Raw genomic sequence first — 19180 nt, 5'->3', positions numbered from 1 at the left:
ACCAAGAGACACGGAGCAGAGGGAAACTCCCACCAGGACATTTGCACTGCCTGCTTTTTGCCCTCTTCCTGGGTGCACACTCCTGTCCCTGCCTGGAAAACAGTTTCCAAAGGGAGAACACTTCCACTTCCTTGTCTTGTACAACCCAGTGGTGGTTCTGGAAAAAATCTAGGAGAGCATTCAAAGGTAAGCAAGACTTCATTCCCACACATTCTTTTTTTTTTTTTTTTTTTTTTTTTTTTTTTTTTTTTTTTTAACCTACAGTGCAGCTGCATAGTCAGTACATAAGAGCCTCCTTAAATTTTGTGATGACAGGAGCTCACAAAATCTTGTGTAAGCCTATAAGAATAGCATATGAAGGTACCCTTGAAGATTAAAGCAATGCTGAACAAAAAAATCCAAACCCCACACTGCCCCTTAGCTTGCAACAGATCAAGGAAAAACCATAAGGTGAACGCACTCAACAACAGAATGCCTGGGATTATGAATACAGAACAGTGAATGAGAAACCTCAAAGTTTTCTGTTGTGGAGAGGCTTATGAAGCAACTCTACCTCTGAGCAGGCCAAACTTCACAACAGCTTGGCTCCAGACCTGGTGCTGTGGCTCAGACTTATTTCTGCTTATTGCACAGTGTTGTTCTGAGAGAAGAATTCTGCTTTTCTGAGGTCCTCGCCAAGCTCAAGGTTATCCTTTAATCTTGCAGTGCAGGTTAATTCTGCCTGGCTGAGGGCAGTGCCCCAGCTGCACAGCAGGTGTCCTGCACGTATGCTTGCTTCAGATAAAAAAGTTGCACAGACTCCTGCTGGGCTTTTAAGAAAACCTGATCCTCCCTATAAGGGGAGCAAAGACAACACTTGCTGGAAAAATCATTTCTAATAACCAAGGCCAGCAGGAGCTCAACAAAAGAGTTTTCACCTTTCCAAAATTCAAATGCCAGATCCCTGGAAACAAATTAACAACACTCAAGGAAGTGATGCTGAGCAAGCTACTCAGCAGCTCTGGGAGTGGAGCAGGCAGATGGATACGAGGAGATGGATACAAGGAGATGGGTGCATTAGATCTGCAAAGTCAGCATATCCTGCCCTCCTGCTTGATTGAATTCCTGTAAGGGAAATTTTTCTCCTTGTACAATGTAAAAGACAATGTCTTTTTCACTAAATTATTGTTATTAGTATTACTTATAGTAGCTTTAAAAACCCTCTCACCCAAGCTCTGTCTCATGTCTTACACAGCTTTCAGAAAATTATTTAAGTTTCTAATGTTCCATCAGTATGAAGCCAGCTTGCTCAAGTGCACGAAGAGTATGGCAAGGAGAAAAATCATTTATGTGAGGGAAGCAGTCAATTACTCCATTGATGTGTGCTGCTTTGTAGGCTTTTCACTGCCAATCAGTGTCATGGCTTTCCAACTCTTTTTACAAACCAGTGCACATTATTTCATGCAGTTCAACTGATTTTTAGCCTGGCAGCAGTCTGTAAATAAAGCTGTCCCTTGTCAAACAGCTAACTCCTTTCCCTTTGCACATCACCTCTGACTATTGCTGGAGAAACAAGCTACCAGCAGTGGTTACTGGCCCAGACAGGCACCAGAAGGCAATCTGACCATCTCCATTTCATGTCAAAATGCAGCTGGAGAAGACGCTGGGAGCCATCTCAAAGCAGAGCAAGGTTTACTATATCTTCTTCTGGAGCCTTGGGGCAGGAGGCAAACTCTGATTACTTGGTGCAAAGTTGAGTTAGTTTGAAATGTCAAGGCTGCAGAAGGATTGGGGGGTATGGGTTCAGTGGGATGGGTGGTTCTGTTTCAGTTTTGGGGTTTTTTTTTTAGTTTTTGAAGTAGCAAAGGACCAATCTAATTTGGTCTAATAACTGGAAACAGCAGCAGTCTAATCACACTGGAGCTGATTTTATCTTCACTGTCCTTTGTTGCAATTTTTTCTTCCTATTGGTTTCAGCAAATGTTCCTGTTCAGCTAATAAAGACATAACCATGTAAGTTGTTGAATACCCTTCCTACTCTCAGTCAGAGCTCTTGAAGCTCTGAAACACCTTCTTTTGCACCAGAGACCTCTGTTTATGCATCCTGACACAGCCTCTGGCAAAGGCTGTGCTAGAAACAGGAAATTGTTATGTCTCTCAGACACAGAAAAAGAAAAATAAATGCAACATTCAACTGGGATGTCCTCAAGAGGATCCTGCTTCAGTGAAATGGTGCTGGAAACTCCTAAAAGCTTTGCAATGTCCTACCCAGCTGGGAAATGCACTCACTGCTCAAGAGACAACTTAGTTCATTCATGCTGTACTGCAACATTCATATTTTTCCAGCTCAGTGACTCTGATATGCAGACATGGGTAAAGACAGACTTGAGAAGAAAGACATTTCAGCTTTTTCCTCCAGGCTTTTCGCTCTAAGACAACATTATTCAGTGATTAGGTTACTGCTCTCCAGACCCAGCTGTTATTTTTGAATCTGCCCTTTTCCAGGTTTCTGATATCAAATGGCTGCTAAAATTCAACATGCCTCAGTTTCCTCACCTATAAAAAGGGGGTGAATGCCACTTTTAATTATAAAGGCAAAATATTTTTGAAATGTTGGGCATTTACCAAAGACAAACTATGCACATTTTACAGGCTATGACCTTGTATTTGGACCTGTCTTCTCTCCAAAGTCAAAACAGAATGTTGTGACTGGGTAAATAGTTTTTGTTACATCCACCAGGAAACCTGCTATCAGCACTTCTATTTAGCTGCTTGGATCCAAACCATCAAAAGCTTTATCCTGCAGGTCCACACATGGAGTTATCCAACAATTCAACAGAGTTATTTTTTCCCCAAAGTATCTCCACATAGAAGCATGCCCTTAAGGTTCACATCTTTCACTGAAACCAATCAACAATATCAGATCAGGGCCTAGTAAACTGCTTTAGAGGTGCTTCATAGATTGATTTGCTCAGGCAAACTGTTATTTGATTTAATACAGAGAAATGTCCTGTCCCATCTCAATTCACACAATTTCCTAGGGATGTCACAAGAAAATACTGTTCTCCTTGGAAGAAAAATAGAAAAGATAATTCATTTTATTTCTTTATAGTTAGAAACCAGTTTCTGCCTCTGACTCAAATTTTTCCCCAGCTCTACAGAGAGTCAGTTGAAACACAGGCTCACCTCTGCAGTGTGAGCAGACATATCTCTGGAAAGGGAATGAGGTGCTGTTCCTATAATCCAAATACAATCCTGACCTGAAAGGAAGAAGTCAGAGGATATATATTTGCTTAACTCCATCAGCTGATTAACATAAATTTTTTCCTCACAGAATTTTATGATTCACGATAGTTGATTTGAGAAATAAAAAAAAATTGTGCCAAGCATGGAAAAAAAAAATCAAAAGTTTTGTACAACATAGGAATGCAGAAATGACAGTTGTGCTGCTAAAAGACAAGTAACACTACTTAAATGTGCCTTGCAAAAGCAGATGAGCAAACAAACTCCCCTCTACTACATAAGGTAGAAACACCTTTTTCCTGAAGGGATTGTCCTTAAATTTTTTATGGTAAACAGCTCAAATTATTACAAGAATAGCCTTTACTTTTCTCTATGATGAGCAAAACTTTGTCCTTCTGCCCAAAACAAGACAAAAGCAGTCCAGCTTGGGATTTCTACATATCTACATTTAAATCAATTTTATTCCAAAATTAGAGAAAAAGGATGAAACTTGCAAGCATCAAAAGAGAAACTGAATGTTTCCACAGTTTGCTGCCTATTTAAGACATGTGCTGAGCTTTTGAACTATGCAAGTAGTTAAATGCACCAAGTTAAATGCCCACTTCATCTGCCTTTTTGACCAGTGGTTTAGGGAGAGGTAGGATAGAGAAGGATTTTATGAAGTGTAGCAGGCGTGGAAGAACTCAGAATCCTAGGGTGAAACAATATATACATTGTTCTAGAATAATTTAAGAGTATAATCAGCAGAGGCATTACCTGAGGTGGTGGGCAAGAGGAAGTTTTGTGTTCTATCATAAGCTAAAAATCAATGCAGAGAAGTCATAAGAATGTCTTTAGGAAATACAAAGGTAACACTCTGATCAAAAAAGATACAGACAGTGTTTTGAAAACTGAGAGTTAGATGAATTGCTTGGGTGCATCATTGACCTGTAAACTGGCAACATTGCTGAATAGTGTTGCTTCATAAAATTTCTTAATTCTGGAAAACTTATGCAGAAATTAATACGCTTTACCGATGAATATTTGCAATTTAAAAATCCAGTAGATAACATTTTTTAATCCAGTCTCCCTCTTTATGCCCATGATCTTTTTTGCTGCTTTATCAGAAGCAAAAAGAAATTAGAGAGTCTGCCAAGGCTTAACTTGCTCAGCAGGCTGCAGGCATTAGCATCAGCCTTGTAAGAAAACGCTTGTGCTGGCCTTATCTGGGGAAGGTCAGCTCCCACAGGGACTGGGTGGCAGCAGCTCCAACACTTATTAAATGCATAAGTTTTCAGTTCCTAGAACTGCTTCACAAAACAAATGAGTAAATCCAACGTATAAGAAGCCAGCAAATACAAGCTGAGACCTTCAAGGCTTTCTGGCCCTTGTGCTCAGGAGCACAAAGGTCAGTTGGCAAAGCAGGGTTTGGCAGACTGCATTAGTGGTTTGAGTGTCTTTCACAAAGAAAGAGTCCTTAAAAATTTCAAGTCCTTAAAAAAAAAAAAAAAAAAAAAAGGCAAACACAACACACTCCCCAGCAGTAACAGGAAAGATGTTCCAAAAAAGGGTACTGAAGGTATTGTAGCATCAGAGTAAGATGTCTGTGGCATAGCTCAGCTCTGCCTTACCCCGTGGCACCCAGAACACGTCTGGTTTTATCTGTTATTTTTCCACAGCTTGTCTCTTGGCTTCCTCAGCCATCACAGCCCCGTATTTACACAGCTGCCTCTGAAGCTGTAAGTCAGCACAGAGATTGTTGCACAAACAAATGGAACATGTGGATCTTGCCAAATATCACTTACCCCAGTTTTCCTCCTCCTTCTTAAGCAGTTTATGTTTTGGCACTAACAGATTCCCTGAAAGTTAAAAAGAAAGTGCTTTGTGCTGTGTGCCATGTATAATACATATCTGTTTTGGCAGAAAAAAAGTTTTGAATAGCTTTAGGATGGGAGAAAATACAAATAAGAGAATTTTCAGTATAAGGCAGCAAAACTCAGTGTCACATCAAGAGCAGTGCTGGGTGTTACACACCATCTGAGCCACAGAGCCTCCCTCCACACAACTCTGGCTTTGACCAGAGAATCAGATCCTGCCAGCTCAGGCTTATTCAGTCATAGTGTGCAGTCTGACACACTGGGGCCAGGCTCAGCCCTTGCTTTCTCCCTCCTTCAAAACAGGTTATCCCTGACTAACCTTCAACATCTGGTTTTGCATTTTTTTTTTTCAAACACACCAGTTGTGATAAATGAATTTATGCTGTTGCTTGTCTCTGGAAAATAGGCACTACATACTGAATAAATGCAGTGCAACAGGGAACATCACACTGAGTTTGGGAGACAGATCAGATGAAGAGATATATATACTCTGAAATGAAGATATCAAAGGTTTCCCAAGCTACAGATGTTGCTATAAATAGACTGACATCCTGCATTACTAGAATCTTCAGAGAAGCCTGTTTCACAGTGCTTCATTCCTCCACTGCTCTAAGTGAAAATACAAACAGGGAAGTTTGGGCTGTACCAGGTGGAATAACAAAAGGTGTGTTACTGAACACAAGAAACATCCAGATATCCAATTAGCAGCATCAAACTGAAGACTCCACAGAGGAATTTAGGCTGGGAGAAACCCCTGAGTGAGGTCAAGTTGCACAGGGCCAGGTCCTTCAATGCATTCAACAGAGGCTGGACCTCTATCGGCACCTATGCCAGCATGGGATCACCCTCAGGGGGAAAGAGTTCTCTTCAGATCTGACATCCATTTCCCTTGACTTGTCTGCTGCCTCTCCTATCACTGTGCACCTGCAAAAGAGTCACGGAATAAGCTGAGTTGGGAGGGACCCACATGGATCGTTGGGCCTGATTCAGCCTCCTCTGTGCCCTCATGTGAGATAGGGGTACACAGCCACAAATGGTCTTGAATACCTTCTCTTCCTTATGCTAAAAAAATCCTGCTTTCTGGGTAAATCTATCCAGCAGCTTCAATTCTATTGAAGGAATTCATTCTCTCACTGTTCTGCTCCCCTCTCCAGAACACAAAGGGTGTTGAGACAGACTATTTGCACAGGTTAAACATGAAGAAATAGTGTATCTGGAGAAATGATGGCCATAAAGAAGCAAAAGCACCTCCATATCACCCCTCCTCTTAGCAAATGGCCATGGGCTTTGCTGGTTAGAGCTGTACCAGCCAAGGATAATGACAAATCTGAGCCCATTAAACAACACTACTCTAGCAGAAAACAGCCTACCTGCTATCCCACTGCAATCCCACTACATTTTATTACAGCCTCATTGAACGACACAATCTGCTAAGTTTTACTCAGGGTCAGTGTATGGGCAGGAAAAAACTGAAGGAGCAAGTAGCAGCACCTGCTACAGAGAGAGATCTCACTTCTCCAGCACTTCAGCTCCTGTGGTGAGGCACTGAAATCCCCCTGTGCTCCCAGTCCTGCTGTGCTGGCAGGGATGTCCATAGTCAGGCCTTGCTCAAGCCCAGCAGGTTGCAGCTGCTGTGGCCCACAGGGAAGCCCAGGTGCATCCCACAGCCTCTGCCCATGGTTTGGCTTCCCTGCATGCCCTACCCTGGTCCAGGAGGGGTAGATGGCTGACCCTGCTCCAGAGAAGCACTCAGATGCTGTTTCAGAGGCAATGGTTGGGATGCTGTCAGCTTCAGAACTTGCCGCATGCCCCTCTCCTGAAACAGTAAGGTCCCTTCCATGCAGGGCAGCACTGGGTTAGGCAGGGATGCCTCAAACATCAGGCTTTCACCTTCACCTGGTAGAAGTCCAGTTTCTGGAAAATATCTGTACAAGGAGATTCAATAGCATTGAAGATCAATGTGAGTACCATTCTTTGAAGAACTATAGGTTCACGTAAAGCCTTCATGAATTTTATTTCCCCAATCAAAAAAAAAAGCTATTTTACCGCAGGATTTTCCTGTGAGGTGGTTTCAGTTAATTAAACTGCCAGTATACGCAGCCAAAATACCACCATGTGTCTCTTTGTAGGTGGTTCCTTTTTCAGCTGAGACTAAATGAGACTTCAGCCTTTGAATGCACTTGGAACAGTAAGAAACAGTTGTAGCCAACAGTGGTAGCTTCCTGAAGGCACTGAAAGTATTTAGGAAGACATTTCTTCACTTTGAATTTAGACCAGGTGGTGATACCTGAATTGGCATTATTATTAAAGAGCACCATCCTTAGGAACTAATTTTCTGGCGGTCAGTTTCAAGCTCCAAATTAGAATATTCCTATATTCAATTTATGCAGGCAATTTTCCATAATTATTATCAGTGACAAAGCCTAGCACATGCTTTTTCAATTTACATAAAGAGAAACTGAAAACCTAAACTTCTAATGCAGTTCAAGATTCTGGTATTTCCTGGACTTCCTTTGACTTCTTACTGTTAACTTGTGCCAGAAAGTCCAGTACAATCTGTCCTGTGCTGCTGAAGAGTAATTGCTCATTCATGGTAACCCATAAGGGGGTCAGACTTTATTAATTTTAATCTGTTTTACCCAGACGTTAAAACAAATTAATTTTCAAGTTTAATTAAAACACAGGTTTTAAATATAGATTAACAATATCTAAGGAACCAAAGAGGGTAGTACTGTTCTTATTGAACTTATACCCATGGGACGTCAACAGACGAAGAATAAGGCCCTTTCATTTCTCCTTTAACTTCATGACCCAGACTCAGCAGTGTCTTATATAACTAATATGTGAAGAACAGACATTTGTCATCCCCAAGTAGGTTGTTTACAAAATTTACAACTTCATAAAAACAGTAATTTAATCTTTGATTTAAGTAATGCTGTGAGTCCTTACAGTTGTTACACTTCTACCACAATAAAACCTGAATATCCTTAAAATACTTGTTCTCCTTCATTTTTGGAAACAATGTTTTGGACAATCATGGTAGAAATAAATAAATTGATCAGAAATCAGAGACAACTGTTGTCATTATAAGGAAATCAGGTTATGCTTGGGAATATTTATTCTAGGGAGAAAAGATGGGCTTCTAAAAACACCTGATTCTATGAATTGAAAGAACCATAGCTGGATAGAAGTTTCTGCATGACTCATCTGGTTTGCCAAATCAAGCTGTGTAATACACATCAAAGAGTATTGAGTGACAGAGCTGAACAAAAAAAATTTCCACAGCTGAACTACAATAGCACAGGATTTCTGCTGAAAAATCAACTGGGAAGCCCATGAACAGAGCATACAAGTAGTAAGAATACTCTGCTTTGACAAGATTTCTTTTATAGTTTTGACACTACATAGTCGTCCCAAAGCAGATGGTATCCTTGAACAAGGTGGTGAAATTTCTGTAGCTGATATTCTTACCAAGAAATAATATTAATTACATACTATTCAATAAAAATATCATAGTGCAATTAAAAGTGTTTTAAAGATGGATAAGCAAGAAGCACAGTCCTGCAATTCATTGCAGACTAGAATCCCAAACAAAAAAAGTCTAAATGTGGCCTCTACAAGGCTATGTAGTGCTTGATATTTCATGGCAGGTAAGGAAGTGTTTTGTGAGGTACAGTCTAGAGTACTTTATTTTTAATATTGAAACTTAAAGCCAGCAGTGGAAATGACAAATTGTCAGGGGAAAAAAAATAAAAATCACAAGAACAGAGATACATAATTTCCCAGCTAATCAAAGATATAAAAGGAAAATCAAGCGCAAAACAAGAAAACCAAAACAAATTGTTCAATATGTATCACTTCCCATAGATTTTGCTTTTTCCTTTAGTGTCCCATATTTTTAGCTTTTGTCCGTAGAACACACTTCAATTAAAGGAACTTCTGGTGATACTCTGAAGGACACTCTAGTGAAACGTTGCTTTGATGTATTGTACTCCTAGGAGAATCTCTGTTTGCATCACATTTTCTGAGCACTAACGAGTTAAGCCATTAGATTTCAAGTTACATTTCAATATATTCTCAGAAATTGCAAGAAGTGATGTGAGCACATAGGTTAGTCAGGGTGGTGGAGACTGGCCACTGACAACAGGACATGTCTTAATGTCAGTATTTCCTAAGGAAATGCAGGTTGTGTAACAAGAGAAAGCACACGGCATTTTTTGTACTCATGACTGACATTGAATACTTAAAATATGTTGTAGCAGTAGCCTCATACTCTAAGTATTTATCCTGGGGGAATAGGTAGATTCATCCACTGAAGTCTTGTTTACCAATAAAAACTTCGAACTACTCATCCAAGTAAATGTTTCTTGTAAACAGTGAATGGGAATTTTTTTCAGCATGAATGAAATCATTTGAACTGTATACTGTCTTGAACATGGAAAGAAAACTGGAAGCATTTAAAACAAGAATAAAAGTATGTAGAACATTTGTAAGATCTTTTGCCAATTCACAAAGCACCTTTAAAGCAAATAAACAGGAGAAACCTCAGATTAGGGTTGAAAAAATCCTGAATAACAAAACACATACCAACACTCTTGCCCTGCAAAGAATATCACTGTTACATTGTCCAAATACTTCTCATTTGAAGTAAGGATGCTTTGTAGTTCAAGGAAGACTATTTTTGCAATGCTGATTTTGAAGGATATACTAAGTTGTTCCAATGGTAACTGGCAGAGCTCAGGGAAATTCCATCCAGAGCAAATGACATTTCCATAATTTCCAGCTTTGTTCCATTCTAGCCCATAGCACAAGAGAACAAGAGAAAAGCCAGCAAGAGATTCAGCTGTCCCAGCTTCATTCTCTCGCATAAAGCAGGCTCTGACAGAGAGAGAACTACTTGCCTCTTTTGGAAGGTTAGTGCTTCTGGATACCTTCAACAGATGTGACACACATGTCATCACACGTCATCAGTTGTGCAGACAACATACCTGTGACCCCCTTCAAAATTTGAGGGCAGTAAACCTGTTTGGCAGTTTCAAGTCCTTGAGTGGGGCAGAAGCCTTTCTCTTGGCACCAGAAGTCACTGACTTCCAACCTTCACCTTTCTCCAGAGGCTGCACTTACCTTAATACCAGGAGAGAATATCATCTGCCCTGCTGTTGCAGATGGGATTCAGCTCTTAAAAGTGTTCATTTCAGAGAAGTCTACTTCTCTCTACCTTGCTTTCCTCTTCTCTGATGCTGTTTTCCTGTAATTCCTCCACTTGGCAGCACAGTTCCTGCATGACAAAGAGCCATCTCTCCCAGCCTCAGAAAGAGACTCCAAGCATTCCCTGCAGCCTAGGACACTTGCAGGGCTGCATCCACCATTTGCAACTTACTCTGTGTCAAAACCTCTACCTTGGCATGGATTCTTGCCAGGGAAACCACTTTGTGGTGTATTAACACCATGTCTGAGACTTTTGCAGCAGAAAAATTGACCTGAACCCCTCTTCTTTGTCCCCTTTTGTATAAACTGCTCTATCTATTATGCTCTGGGAGCTGAGCTCCTATATATTTCCTAGTTGAGCACCAGCTGAAAGGCTGTTTGGCCCTCTCCAGCTAGGGGCAGCTGTAAGAAAGGCAGCTGATCATGCTAGTTGAAGCTGCTAGAGCAGCATCCTTAGCTTGTCCTTCCCCAGTAGCAGCAAGTACTTAAAATTTCTTAAAGTGTCCCCAAGCATTCCCTGATGATCTTGGATCTTGTCATAGGAAAGTCAAGAAGCTTCCAAAGCTGAGCCCAGAGACTGCTGCACAAAAAGCTGCATCCTTAGCTGTGTTCTTGTAATATCCATTTCATAATATTCTGAATTTAGCCCCTTTTTAAACCATAAATGGAACAGTGGGTCAGTAAAATGGCATGATTTATAAAAGATGAAAAATTATTGGGAGCCATTTTTCACAGCAGGTCCAGCTCCATCTATAGCTGCTTCTCACTGCAAAGAGGTCTGGGTCTTGCAGAAGATGATGAAATACCTTCTTCCATTTCAACTATAAAATTGAATTTCAGAGGCTGAAGATGGAAGATCAAACCTTGATTCCCTACCATGATTAATGGCACCAGTGGTTGTTTCTGTAAGATGTGCCTCTGTTCAGTTTTTAATCCTCTAAATTCTTGACCTCCACACTGTTTTATGTCAATGAATTCAAGTGTCTGTTTCCACAGAAAAGCATGACATTTCCTAGGACTTATTGCTTTATAACCATTATCATGCAAGAATCTCTTCTCTGCTACTGCAAATGAGAAATCTGGGTGTTATATTGACCCCTCTACTTCATTTAATACAGGCCTTAAAATGAAATAGACACTCCATCCTGCAGCCTCCAACACAGCCCTGCTTCTGTGGATCAGTATTATAAGTCTCATTAAAAGGCAATGCAGACCCTTAGTTTTCTCAATGAAGTAGCTCACTTCTTCTGCTTTTCTGATTCAACAAGTATGAAAGGTGATACTTCTTATTTTACCAGTACTGGGCATGAGAAAATATGGTTTATAGTGTGATAGTCAAACCGGCTGTAAAAATTAATAGGTACTTCTGCTCAAGTTCACTTCTCTGTTCCACTCCAGCTGGAATGAAACTCATGAAACTTAAAACACAATTGAGTGAAGGCTTTCACACCTTCATTGCTTGATGTTGTTTCATGATTCATTATGTGGCTATTTCAGTCAATCTGACTACCATCACAATAGGGCACAAAATTATTATTCAAACAGGAAATTTCAGGTCCAACAATTGGTTTCCTGTCTGACACGATTCACATGATGCAGGGTTGGGAATTTTTTTGTGTTTTGTATCTTTTCCAGTAGAATATCAATATCAAAAAAATCAATCAGTGGCTGATAGTGAATGCTAAAACCCCTGAAATGCTAAAAGATAGTACCTTTTTAATAGATCACAGGCTTCTAGAGGCAGAAAGCAAGGAGACTCAAAGGTCCAAAAATTTGTGAAGTTTGACAGACTCTGGCAATGCTTCTGGTACTTAATAAACCTACATTGCATTTATCAATTCCTATTTTAGGCTTCTCTCTTTATTTGCCTACAGCTATCAAATGCATCATGTTACTTTGTCTAACACCTTCACATCAAGACACTGTTTAGTGACTGAGGCAGCACTGTGGAAAGAAGCATCAGAATATGTTAGCAGATTACATATCACACAAATTTAATGCATTACAGAGCAAATCAATTGTGATGGATAGAACTTCAAATAATAATCTGATTACAGAGGGACAAAGCCAAGAAACATCCAGGGAGTTCCACAATGTGGAAACCCAGCAGATTTGATCTGAAATTAATCTCAACTAGATAATAATTTCTGTATTCTGGATTTGGACTTGCAAAGACAACCGACAAAAATGTATGTTCCCCCAAGTGACATAAATTGGCAGCCCTTGGGGCTACCACCAGAGTCAGGGAGAGAGACCCCCTCTTCTTTGGTCAACATCAATTTTGCCATTCATTTCCAAAGGGCTTGCATGTATCAGGACCAAATTGAGCTTTATAGCTTTTCCTTCTCAAGAGCACATTTCTGTTATGCTCCATAGATTTTGGTCATTTCAAAGGGTCATGATGAGCTGTTTTCAGGGAGACAATCTAAGTCTTCTATCCTTCATCTCCTTCTGTTTAAGTCTGTGAGTAGTCCCACTGACTCCTCTGGGATTACATGGATACTGAAAGTCAAGTATATATCAAAGAATTGGCAGGATTGCTGCCTAGGGAGTGAGACACAAAAGGCTGTAGAAAAAAAATATATTCCATAATGAGACAATTAAAAAACTCCACAAATGTTATTAAAGTTTGGTTAGTTTGTTACTGGCAGGGAAGTACATTGAATCTAGCAGTGTGTATTTTCCCTGTAATTTTTATTGTTTGGATACATGCTATTATGCATGCATACAGTGATGTTATCTACTCTAATATCTTTCAGATATTTTACTCTGAATGTCATAAGCACATAAAATCAGTTAATTCCTTCCATGTTATGAGTGCAGAATACTGATTGTGGAGCTATCAGTAATATGCATTCAGAGGATACACTGCACTGACTCTGAAGGATCTGCAATTGAATACTGAATAATCCACAAAATATGACAAAATGCAAATAAGGTCACTGACATGATATTGGAATGTTGAATTACTGGAGAAATACAAAGGAGGTATTAGTATTTTGTTCCTCTTGTGGAAAAAAATCCTTGTGAGACTCTGATTTAACTAATTTCAATTTTTATTAAAACCCTTTTCATTACTCTGACCCACTGCATATGACAGCTGCATTTCAAAATTAACACTAATTTGCAAGTGCAGCTGGCATCCCTTGACAGTGAGCACAAAACATTGTTAAGACAGAAACTGAGGGTGGAGTTAGACACATACTTAATTTTACAGTACATATGTTTCAGAATAATTTATTATAAATATACCCCAGTGACATCAGTTCTAATTTTGCACTGCGGTTCCCTGCTTCTGACTTCCTATGAGACAGATCTCTGCAGATCAGTTTGGGCCAGGTGTACCTTGCATTACTATTTTATCTCAGGCAGCTGTTCCCTCCCTGTTTATCCCTTTTCGGTTGCAAACACTGCCGCACAGAGATGTAGAGTTTGAGTTTAGGGAACTGAAAGACTGGTTTTCCCTTGCTGGAGGCAGCGGCAGCTTTTGGAGGGAAAGTTTCTTGCAGAGTCTTGCAGTGGCAAACACCAGCACACCCTGCCCATTTGGCAATAATTAGGGTGGCACAGCAGGTCAGGCCCAGACTCGGCTGGATACATGCTTGCTAAGCATGTGTTTATCCAAAGATCTTGCTCGAAGATTTAATTTGATAAACTGGGGCGTTAAAAACATTGTTGGAGTTCTTTGAGGTTTGCTTGTGTTGTATGTTAATAAAGTAGCAATAACTTACACAGTAATTTAGATTTTGAAATTCTAATATAAATATATATTAAATATATATATTCTACTATATATAATATATATATAATATATAATATATTATATATATATTACCATTCATCAATCTTGCACCACCCTGCTCACCAATAAAGCATGTTCCCAAGTGCCACATCCACATGCCTTCTGAAGCCTTCCAGGGATGGTGATTTCATCACATCTCTGGGCAGCCTATTCCAATGTCTGAACATCCTTTCTGTGAAGAATTTTTTCCTCATATCTAACCTACACCTCACCTGGCACAACTTCAGGCCATTTCTTCTGGTCCTGTCACTTACTACCTGGGAGAAGAGACTGACCCCTACTTAACTACAACATTCTTTCAGGTAGTTATAGAGAGTTATAAGGTCCCCACTGACCCTGAGATAGATACATAGATGGATAGATAAATATGGAGATATAAATATATATTTTCTAAAAGTTTTAAGCTCTACTTAAGTCTAAGTATATCCAATTTAGTTTTGGAAAGATGTGGTATACTACATTTCACCCTGAAAGCTTTCAACAGGACTTGTTATTTACAAGTGATCTAAAATCCACATGTAAGAAGACAGTAAGGGAGATTAGTGCAAAAAATAGTCAGGATTCAGGTATCAGCGTGGAAGGATTCTTGCTGGTCAGACACTTATTTAGAGGTGTCTACATTGGTTTTATGTGGCTGTTTCAGAGCTGAGGGAGTGGTAAGGTGCCATGGCTAGGTTATAATTAGGCATAATTTCTAACGTTCTCTGTCCTTCCCTCCTCCAGCCTATGAATGTCAGTCTTAGTTTGAGCTGATCTAAGTTTCTAATGTTTCTTCTTGGGCACTGCTAACAGCCTGCAGCAGTGACCTCTCTCATCCTGCATTTTCTGCCTTTCTCTATAAGCTTTTGCTACAAGCAAAATCTCTTTAGTCCCTTTAGCTCTTATGTCACACATGTGCCAACTGGGGCTCCGAGACCCACCTCAACAGGGTAGCCTGTGTGGTATCACCTCTGTCTGCTGGAGTCAAATGAAATAACACCCTTTGTGTTTAAAAAGCTGAAGTTCACTGCAGGACGCCTAAGCCTTCACAGCATTGTGTAGGTGTGACACAACGTGACCTGCTCCCACCCACGTGCCTTGTGGCAGTGTTTGTCCATGAGCAACACCCAGCAGCGTGACACCACACACAAGGCTTGAGCCAATTCACTTCACAACTGATCTGGGCACCCACCACGGCACCGTGTCTTGACAGGCACACAGACCTTTTCAGGAAATGAGGAGAATACAGACAGGCAGCTCTGCGGCAGTACTGCTGCTGTGCTGACAAGTTACTTGATGTTCAAAATGTGCTAGATTCAAACCTGTCTCGGTCATCACAGGTTTCTATGGGTATTAATTTTAAAGAATGGAATTAATTGCAAATTTCAGCTCTTCATAAAATCAGATAGTCCTTCACATTAAACTCTGACTCTCACAAAAAGTGGTAATCTCTCTACTCTTTGTTTAATAAAATATGTTATTTGTCTAGTAAAAGAGAACATTATGATTTATCTATCAGTGCTTTGCTAAACATCTCACTCATTTTGGCTTGCAAAGTGAAGCTTTAGGATGAGGGTGCTGATATTTTTGAATATCTGCCCATCCCCAGGGGAAGCTGGAAAAGGTTAAAAATTTATTGTGGACACTCTGAGTGCACTAATGTCTTACAGACAGAGCTGGCATTGATCCTTTCCCCTCTCCTGCTAAATCTTCCACAGATGAGAGCAGCTATTTACTTTACATTGTGCAAGCAGAGCTCCTCGAAGAGAAATAAAATCTTTCTAACTTGGAACATACTGCTTGGAGCAGAGCTGGATTCCTGTTACACAACGTCTGACTATTCCCATCATAGAAATATCTGGGGCAAAGAACATGTGTCTTCCAGGGCATCAGCTCCAGGTGAGTGGAAAAAGAACTGACAACCAGGAGATGTCTGCAGATGCACACAAGGCATTTATTTATCGGGGGCACAGGCTGAGCTGGAGTAGCAGCAAAAAAAACACGACCTTTTTTTTTAAGTTAGGAAAAAATGGTGGTGAGTGTTCAACAAGAAGGAGGTTCAATTAATATGAATATAAGGAATAACTCAGAATAAAGACAGGAGTTTTATTGTGATCGTGAAGATAACTGAGGAGCAGTGTCATATCTCCCAAGGTATCTGATGCTTCCTTTAGTAGAGCACTTATTGAAAATAATCAAGCTGACTCCAGGATTAGACAAATGTGTCTTATGAATGCATGACACACCTCAGCTCTAACTTGAGAAATACTAGAATAAAATGGTACATGCTGCTATTAATATAGCTTTATCAGGATGCTACCAAATCTCATGCACTGCAGTATCTGCATTTAATAACATGGGGAACTTCCATTTCATTCCAAATTTGGCCCTCAGAGATGTATGTTTTCAGTTCTTGTGAAAACTAATGGAAAGAGTACATGAAATCTGGCATTAGAGCATAGCCCCTTATGAACCATGCTTCTGAAGCACTTCTTGTTGCTTTGATTTACAGCAGTAAGTGCTACAGTGGCATCTGAAGGTCTCACCTGCACTTACGAGCCTTTTGAGCTAGGTAGTATTCACATTTGTGACTGCAGGCAGTCTCTGTGGAGTCCTACTTCAATTTGTTGCCCTCTCTGGGCAGCAGAGAGGGAGCCAGAAAGTTGAAAGATGCCCTGTGATATTCTCTGCTTTCATATAAACAATACTTTGTTAAGACATTAATGGGTTTGAGATAAACTGAAGATGAATTTACATTATAACTATAGACCTCTAAGCAAATTTCTTTTGAAGGGACTTGGCTGGCTAGACTCCAGCAGCATCCTTTTGTAAGAAGATTGGGTTGGAATGCAAAGTAAGACTAGTGTTGCACAACCTACAAAGCAAATAACATAATAGAAGCTGAAGATGTGCATCAGCCAGAGCCACTTGCTGTGTGCCCAGGTCCCAAGAGTGGTTCTGTCTCCATGCAACTGCTCATTTCTCTGGGCAGACAATAAAATCCAGTGACTTGCTGGATTTTAGCACACAGTCATTGCAATTTTGCACGCAAAAGGTCTGAGTTGTTATCAAATACAGAGCTGATCTTGCTGTTAGCCTTAAATGTGTAAAGTACACATCCTGTTTTATGTGACTGCTCTAAGGGGAACACAGTCACTCTCAGCCTCAAAACCAAGGCACCCAATAAATGCACACACAAACAGTAAAGATTCACTTTTACCCTGAATAAAATACCAAAGCGCAGAAAACAGCTGCCTAAGAAAGGCAGCATGAAAGAATATGGATGGTGTTTGCACGAATCCTGAAACCCACAAGGCTCAGAGAGAAAACCTGAATGGGAGTGGTGGGCTGGCCGGGATGGCCTAGGACTGCCTGGTTGTGGCTGTGGCCTGGAGTTACCCTTGTGACTAATCATCACTTTGCTTGCACTGGACTTGCTTGTGAAATGTCTCTGCACATAAACAGAGCTCTCTCACCTACATTTCTCTCTTCAAAGAACAATACTCCTTGCACTAAAGGCTGTGTAACTGAACATTGGAACACAAAAAAAACAATGTGCTCTCAAACTATATGAAATTCAGGAAGGTTTTTCTTTTCTTTCCAGTACTCCATTTTCCTATGAAAATGCTCTCTCTTTACAGGTATGTTTCTTTGATACCTTTACACATTCTTCTCTGTGTGTCACTGATCACCCTGTCCCCAAATTTTTTTACCATTTGTACTAACAGACATGATGGTGAGGCTGGGAATTGACTTGCAGCCTGCCTTTAACTTCAATTGCTTTTTAAACCAAGAGCAGCTAAAGCACTAGAAAATCCCTGATAAAAGACAACTCTTCTCTATTTAAGAGATGATTATTGTGCTTCAGTTTAAACTGCTCCCTTAATCAAATTGACATAAACTTGCTTGATATCTATTTAAGTTTCCATATTATTTTTTCTCTTGTTTAATTAAATCCATTTTGAATTATGCTTTGAGGCAAACCTGCACAACTGTGTATGTACACAAGCTCTCAGATGGTGTTACCAACAGCCCATTTGGAAATGGTACAGCTCATTAGCTTTGCTGGCTCCCAGACAGTTCAGGACAGTTTGAATTTCCTGCCAACTCAATGGTATTATTTAGTTTGTATTTAAAAGCTCGTGTTTCCTTTTGACCCAGGATGGTCAACGAGCACAAGCACTGAAGGGCCTGGTCTTTCATCAGCGTCTGCAAGAGCAGAAGAGCCCTGAGACTCTGGATGAGTACAGTGCATTGCCTTTTGCTTCCTTTTACTGCTGTTTTATGAAACAGAGGGAAGAGACAATGTGAGCTTTTGTACAAAAGTGAGGTGACCTTTCCAAGTTACATGTGGAATCTGCTGCTGTTTCTATAGAGACCAAACGCATTAACCTGAGTCAAGTGGGAATGCCTGAGGCTCATTGAAAGGGATATAGTTTCTCAGAGAAAGCTGGAAGATTTAAGTAAAAGTCCTGATTCATGTGCTTTACTTTTTAAACAAAGGAAAGCTGCATTTAAACTTTCTCAATTGGATGTCTGAGCAAAGACAAACATTTTGTGTCTGATTTCAGCTTCCAATTTCCAACTCACAACAGTTTTACCAAAAAGCTGTCCTACTTTAGGGTCCCAAATGCTTCTTTGGCTGAATAAGACTGTACAGGAACTAGGTTTAGACTGGTGAAATATGCTTCTTGTTCAGTCACAGAGTCTGCAAAAATACTCTGAGATGCTGCTTAGTTTGTCCATACTACATCCACAAACACACAAATGGAAATAAAATCTCCCCTCAAGGCAGGTCCTAAAAGCTTACTCTTTCTCTGCAGACCTAAACCCATTTTGTTTCCATACTGAGAACTACTGTACAGAATAAAATATTTTGCACTAGGTGTAAGAAAGATTTAAAAAAAAATTCCTAAGAGATCAGTTGCACACCTTTTTAGGGAGCTGACAAGGAAAGCAAATGATGATAAATTTTTATACTAACTAATAATATAAATTATTTTCACTGATTTTAGGTGCTAAGCCTATTTAATTTGCAGGTGGGTGGACATGAATCATGTCACAAGTACTGCTTGTTGTCATCTGTCTAGATATATTCTGTCTGATCACTGGA

General features: G+C 40.1%; 1 protein-coding gene and 1 long non-coding RNA gene across 48 annotated transcripts in view; one reads left to right on the top strand and one right to left on the bottom strand.

The window, feature by feature from the left end:
• LOC310910381 (uncharacterized protein) overlaps window positions 1-19180 on the bottom strand; it is a 60981-nt gene that overhangs the window by 35003 nt on the left and 6798 nt on the right. For 14 of the 47 annotated variants that reach the window (XR_014590289.1, XR_014590311.1, XR_014590313.1 and 11 more), the window contains 2 exons: window positions 5007-5060; window positions 3166-3239 (listed from right to left, as the gene is read on the bottom strand). The exons of 15 other annotated variants lie outside the window; for them this stretch is intronic. Coding sequence is in view for 4 of the 32 variants with exons in the window: in XM_083862988.1 (XP_083719114.1) it covers window positions 5007-5060 (54 nt within the window). In the remaining 28 variants the exon portion in view is untranslated. Of the gene's footprint in view, window positions 1-3165; window positions 3240-5006; window positions 5061-12414; window positions 12853-19180 lie in introns of those variants that run through there. 18 more of the 47 variants (XR_014590322.1, XR_014590323.1, XR_014590324.1 and 15 more) reach the window with 3 other exon arrangements.
• LOC310910472 lies at window positions 78-17709 on the top strand. Its single transcript, XR_014590355.1, has 3 exons — window positions 78-186; window positions 15786-15966; window positions 17672-17709. It is a non-coding gene; the product is annotated as an uncharacterized lncRNA (long non-coding RNA).

Source organism: Zosterops lateralis (assembly GCF_965231275.1).
Source record: "Zosterops lateralis genome assembly, chromosome: 1".
In the NCBI taxonomy this organism is placed as follows: Eukaryota; Metazoa; Chordata; class Aves; order Passeriformes; family Zosteropidae; genus Zosterops; species Zosterops lateralis.
This window is presented reverse-complemented; position numbering and strand designations above follow the sequence as displayed.